The 5984-nt window shown below is 42.0% G+C and overlaps 1 protein-coding gene across 1 annotated transcript in view; it reads right to left on the bottom strand.

The window, feature by feature from the left end:
• Window positions 1-1972: 1972 nt before the first annotated feature.
• Window positions 1973-5984, bottom strand: part of LOC119497848 (UAP56-interacting factor-like) — an 8090-nt gene continuing 4078 nt past the window's right edge. The window contains exons 4-9 of the mRNA XM_037786268.1: window positions 5714-5862; window positions 4742-4814; window positions 4472-4545; window positions 4079-4153; window positions 3751-3877; window positions 1973-2516 (exon numbers count right to left, since the gene is read on the bottom strand). Of these exons, the coding sequence (XP_037642196.1) occupies window positions 2415-2516; window positions 3751-3877; window positions 4079-4153; window positions 4472-4545; window positions 4742-4814; window positions 5714-5862 (600 nt within the window). The 3' untranslated portion in view covers window positions 1973-2414. The remainder of the gene's footprint in view (window positions 2517-3750; window positions 3878-4078; window positions 4154-4471; window positions 4546-4741; window positions 4815-5713; window positions 5863-5984) is intronic.

Genomic DNA, 5984 nt, shown 5'->3' with positions numbered 1-5984 from the left:
GCCCAGGGACTTGTTTCCTCTGTTCTTCTACTAATCATAGACTGAATATATAGACGGACGAAACGTGCCCACTTCCTCCCACTGTACAAAAGTGAAGCCAAAATATCCCGGATACGGGAGCTGCCATCTTCAGATTTTGACGTCATCTGGAGCCAGAGTCTGCGCAGTAGTGATCGGGCGGTGGAGCCGCGGTATCGAGGTCACCCGCCCGAGCCGATGGCGAGCCGAGCACGGCCGCAGCTTGTCAGCAAGAGAGACTCACAGCTGTCAATCATGACGTCTCACCCCCTTTTTATAGCATCAAAAAACTGATTAAAACCAAACTTGTCAGAAATATTAACACTTGAACAAACATCAGTGTGATAAGAACTACCTAAGATGACAGAAACCGTCTTTGGGAAAAATGTATTTGATGTATACTTTTGACTTTTTAGTTTGACCCATCCACTAACACGGAGGGGGCGGGCTTTATGACCTATACTGCAGCCAGCCACCAGGGGGCGATCCAGATGTTTTGGCTTCACTTTTGGGGAGCTGTCATGTCGTCCATCTTTATATACGGTCTATGGTCTCAACAGATTATTCATTCTTCTCAATGGGGGGCAATGCTTTATCTTGTTAAAAATGTAGGCAAAACAAGAAAATCTGACAAATGTTTAACACTAACTCAAATTCTTACGCTGCAATTGCCAATTCATTGCTCAAGTCAGGATCCAGTATGAATGTACGTTTTTGTATAGTATTAAGAGCCTTGATGGGTGACTCTCCACCCGTTGACATCAAATCTTTAACGTGAGCCAGCAGAAGGTATTTGATGAAGATTCAACTCTGTTGGTCGTTTTATCTAAAAGTGAATTAGTATTGCCATCACCCCCCTCCTTCATGTTTTTGTTTTCTTTTCTCCCAATGTTTTTTCCTGAGGGGGCCGGGGGGGGAAAGCTGTGAAATCATTCAACCTACTTTGTAACCAAAGATGCAAAGCTGTGTAAATTGATTATTTTTTAAATGCACACATGTATTTTTTCTTTTTTTTTTCTTTTTGTTACTTCCTCCTTCACAAAATATTTTGTTGCTGTTCAGCATGTTCTGCATGATCTGTAATCTTCAAACCACTTTCTTACCTCATTTTATTCAGCACTCTTATTGTAAGATAGTCTGTGAACAGTGTAAATGGTGGGGTGGGAGGGGAGGGGGGGCGGGGGGAGGATGATGCGGAGCAGAGAGAAAAATAACCTAGTGTTACTGACACTAGTCACAGAAAAAATGAAGTGAGCCATGTTTTGTTCATTTAAATGGTGTTTGAATTTCATATGCCAATAGTTTTGTTACATTGCAAATTTTAATGTATTTAAATAAAAGCAATATTCAGATTCCAAAATGTGTCGGCCTCTTCTTACAAAACTTCCAGAAACCAGTTTATTGTTACAATTAACAAACAATTATCAATCACTTAAAATATTTAATCGCGATTAATCGCACATTTTTTATCTGATCAAAATGTACCTTAAAGGCCGGGTTGACGATGTTCTCCACTATACACTATTTGTTGTATTAGTTGAAATGGTCTTTACACCCCGACAGCGATCCATTACTTATGAGCTCTGAAAAAGAGCCGTCATCTGTAGCTGCTGTAATCCTGTAAAAACGTCTATCAATCACTGCCTCGCGGTCCGTTTGGAAAGAACCAATTAGATGCCTCCCTGTTCGTAATCTACCCTTGGCGTGCACCAGCATGTGCCAACTCCTCAAAGCTCAAATTGCTTGCAATAAAGCATTGGATCCTCTTTCTACCATTCATAAACCCAACATCAGGATGCACTTTACAGGTGCAAATAATGGATACTTAAAGTCCTTCTCATAGAAGGTGGTTGGTTTATGTTTGGCAGCCAGGTGGCACTGTTCGATTAGAAGAGAAGATGAGCTTTTCCAGTGTCAGGGTGCTACGAACTGATTCGAAGCTGTACATGTATACCAAATCTTGAAAGAGAAACTCATTTATTTGAACAAACATTACAAAACAATTCTAAAAAAAACTTTCGTGCCACTCTAACAAATACATAGCGGTCCTCTCCGAAAAGAAATACTTCTATGATGGTGTCAACAGTTCATGTCCAAAGAGGAGACAAAGAGCTCCTTCCTTCCCAGTACAGTATAGGACATCCACAATACAAACAGCGGAGTACAATGACTTGGACAATGAATAGGAACTTATTTTAAACAAACTCTTCCATTGACACGTCTCACGGTTGTGCGTGTTGTCCTCCCGTCCCGCTGTTATCCTCCCTCCCATTAGTAAAGTCAGTCAGTGGGTCAGCGCGTCCCCATCGTCAGAAAGGTGGGGTTCACCGTGTGGGTCTGAGCGGGACCAAAAGGGGCTTCTGAGTGTTACTCGTCATGGTCTTAAAGGTTGCCAACTAACCCACGGTAACAAACCGGCTGCCTTTGCTGCTTTGTGCTGTGGTGGTGCGCTGATCTTTCAGGATACGGAATCGCTCGTTCAGGGTGATCGCTGTTTGCTGTAGAAAGAAAAACACTTTTATTGAGCAATATTTTTGAGACAAATGTGGGAATACAAAGACAGGGAATTCAAATGGTCCTATGCCTGTGTGTTTAAAGCCCCCCTCCAGCTTGCTTTACTTCCTGTTTTTTGGTTAACGTCCTTTCTCAAACATAGAATGGGGGTGTGGTTAATAGTCAGATGTAATTCACTACCATGGCAACCAGATAGCATTGTTTTTCAACCCAGTTTAGATGAAACCAGCTTAGATGAATTTACTGTTTATCAGACCACAAATGAGACAAGAATTAGACCGACTCTCTCTCACTTGTTCTCTTCTTCACCGTCTCCTCATGGCGAGGCGGCTGTCTGGCTGCTGCTGGGCTGAACCAAGAAGTCACACCTCCGCACGCCAGTCACAGCACACCGGAGGAGGGATAGACACGTTTCTGAGGTCGCGCGCTTGAAATGCAGTTTTCGGGATGTTTTGGAGGTGCACCATCCACCAGCACCAGCCGCTCTCGCCTCAGCTCCAGCACCGACACGGCACTGGGCTGCACAGAGATTTGTTTATTTCTCTAACGGGACTTTTCTCTTTGTTTTCTCTTGGACTGAAAGTTGTGCGCTCCCCGTCGTTCAGACCAGTTAGAGGCCCGCAAACCTCCGGTATGGGCTGCTTTCCGTTAATTTATCTCCAGCAGGAGGAGACGTCAAAGAAGCGAGGGAGTGAAAGAAACAGTCGGTGTGTTGGGTTAATTCTGCCGGTGGGATTTTGTGTAATCCACTGCGTTGATTGGACCGTTCACCGCACACACAAATGGTGAAAATAAACACAAAACTAAGGTGGAGGAAACTAAAAAATAAAATGAAACCCCTCAGTTAGCTAATACAACAAGTTGGGCTAGATAACTACACCTAACTAGCGAACTAACTAGAAACACAAACGGACAGATAAACAGATTTATTCGTTTGCTGCTGCTTAGACGCAAACGAGCATGAGAGCGCCTGCACAAGCTTGGAGGATGACGTATGACTTGCAGCTTCTACTATAGTCATTCCTCATATTCCCATTTTACCAACAACCTTTTTTTTTTTCCAACTTTGAGCACAAAATTAAGTTATTTGTCAAAAAAAAATTGGCAAACAGTTGCTAATTAACTTAAATAAATTAAACAAATAAATATGGAATATCATAGAAATGCCAAAATACACTGGAGGGGGGGCTTTAAACATACAGAAATCTGTGCTCTCACCGGTTTCCCAACACTGTTGATGTCAAATTGCAGAGGCACTCCCTTTGGTATTTTCTTCTCTGCCGTTTCCACCTTCACAGGAAGAGCGATGGCAGGTGGGGGATGCAGGGTCCAAGCAGAAGGAGGCCTACGAAGAAGAAGAAGAAAAAGAAGTCACACGGTCACTCACTTTTATCTGGAGGTGTCCTTTGTGTGATGTTTGGTATGGAGGTGTGTGTAATATCATACCAGTTACTATGAATAAATAATAAATGTGCTTATGGAAATGATTTCCTAAATGATGTCTGAAACAAGTGTGCAGAGATTCTGCAGGGTTTGTGATATTTACTCGGGCTGAGTCCTGGCTGTGGGGTTGTCAATTGAAACGGTCAAGATTCCATTGCTGCTTGTCGACGTGCGCCACCTGGTGGAGAAAAAGGAGAAGCTGTTTTATATCACACAAACACAGCAGATAACTGGGCCTCATGCAAGAACCAAGAGTACAAACAGATTCGTTCTTAAGTGGTTTTTACGAGGGATTTAGGAGAGCTTGTCGCATTCACTAAAGTTAAGATAAGAATACAAAAAGGTTCTTGAATGAGGTCCATTGACTCTAAAATGGCAAACAATGGTCTTTCCCCTCCAAATGATTCAATCTCCCTCTTCTTCACACATGCGACTGAGATATACAGGCAATCAGGCTTTTTAACAACTAGAGCCAAAATAAACTAAGAATACTCACTGCCGAGTTCTGACTGGAGGACTGTGAGGACTGTGAGGATTGTGAGGATTTGACTTTTGTACCTGGGCCTGTACCTGTAATATGGAACAAATGGCCATGAAGAATAAACACAGTGGTGTATTGACATTTGGATTTAGTCTGTAGAGAGATTTAAAGTGCCCAGATAAACAGGTTATACTACACATGTGACCAGAAAATCCACGACACATTCAGGTTCATCTACAAATACAGTACATTTAACCACTCTCAATGCCACACATCATCATGTACCTTGATTCCTCTGTGAAAAAGAAATGTGGCCTGGCGTGCTTCTCTCTGAGTCTGCTGGACAGGCGGCAGTGGTCTGCATGAGTGCAACACAAAAACAGTATTAAAAAAACAGCTGTGTATTCAGTGCAGTCTTGTTTGTGATGACATAGCTAAGAGTCTTAGACCAATCCCACAATTCTCCTCGTGTTCAGAGAGGACTACACATTAGGGCTGCACGATGATGGCCAAAATTATAATCACAATAATTGTAATCAATATTGAGATCACGATTATTTATCACGATTATTCATTGATGTTAGGGACAAAATATTTTTATTGCAATTTCACTTCCATGTTGTGCTTCATTCCAACTGTCAACAATTCAAAATGTTATCCTTTTACTTTGTTATTGTCATCTAGAGTAGGTATTTGCTTAACAAAAACACAATTCAAATGATTAGGAAAGAAAATAATTTATTTTTTATTTTTTTGTATTTTATTAGTTCTAATTATATATTAGCTGTTTAGAGTTAGTGTTAGGGGGAGGTAAACAGGTCATATTTCCTTCTCTATTATCTATTTTATATTGCTGTGAAAACATCTCCTTCAAACAACTGGATTTATTCAAGTTTCTCACCAAAAACGACATTTTAGAAGATTACTTTTGAACACATCATGATAGCATTATAATTTACCATCGCACATGTGTGTGTGACCGGAAAGTATATATGAGACGGCTGAACACTGTCCGGCTTCGATCGGCAGCTGATCGACGGTGCGTCTCTAGCTGTTAGTTTAGGAAGCGCCTGATTTATGCAACAGTGTTTTCTATGAGCGGAGCATTTTAAACGTCAATATCGCAGTCGATCATGTTCATTTAATTGTGGGAAGCCCAAATTGTGATCGCGATTAATATTCGACTAATCGTGCAGCCCTACTACACATTAGTGCACCGCAGGACTGTACACAAGTTGTTACAAAAGGTGTTCTCACCGTCGTCGCAGCTGAAACGGTCTTCTGAACGCTGCTGCGTTCTGAACTCTCTGTGGGTCAGGCTGCCTGTACGGCCGCCTCTGCGCCTCCGGCTTCCTGTACGGGGCTTCAGTGCGTTGAATGAAGGGCTTTGTTTTCGGTCTTGTTTTCTGAAAAAGGGAGGTGCCGTGAAGGAGAGATACAGTATAACCAAAGGCAACATTTTTGAAACGCTGCACTGCCTCTAAAAAACAGACAACAAGAGATGACATTCATGGTACTGTGCAACATA

This window comes from Sebastes umbrosus, chromosome 12, assembly GCF_015220745.1.
Source record: "Sebastes umbrosus isolate fSebUmb1 chromosome 12, fSebUmb1.pri, whole genome shotgun sequence".
NCBI classification, from domain to species: domain Eukaryota; kingdom Metazoa; phylum Chordata; class Actinopteri; order Perciformes; family Sebastidae; genus Sebastes; species Sebastes umbrosus.
This window is presented reverse-complemented; position numbering and strand designations above follow the sequence as displayed.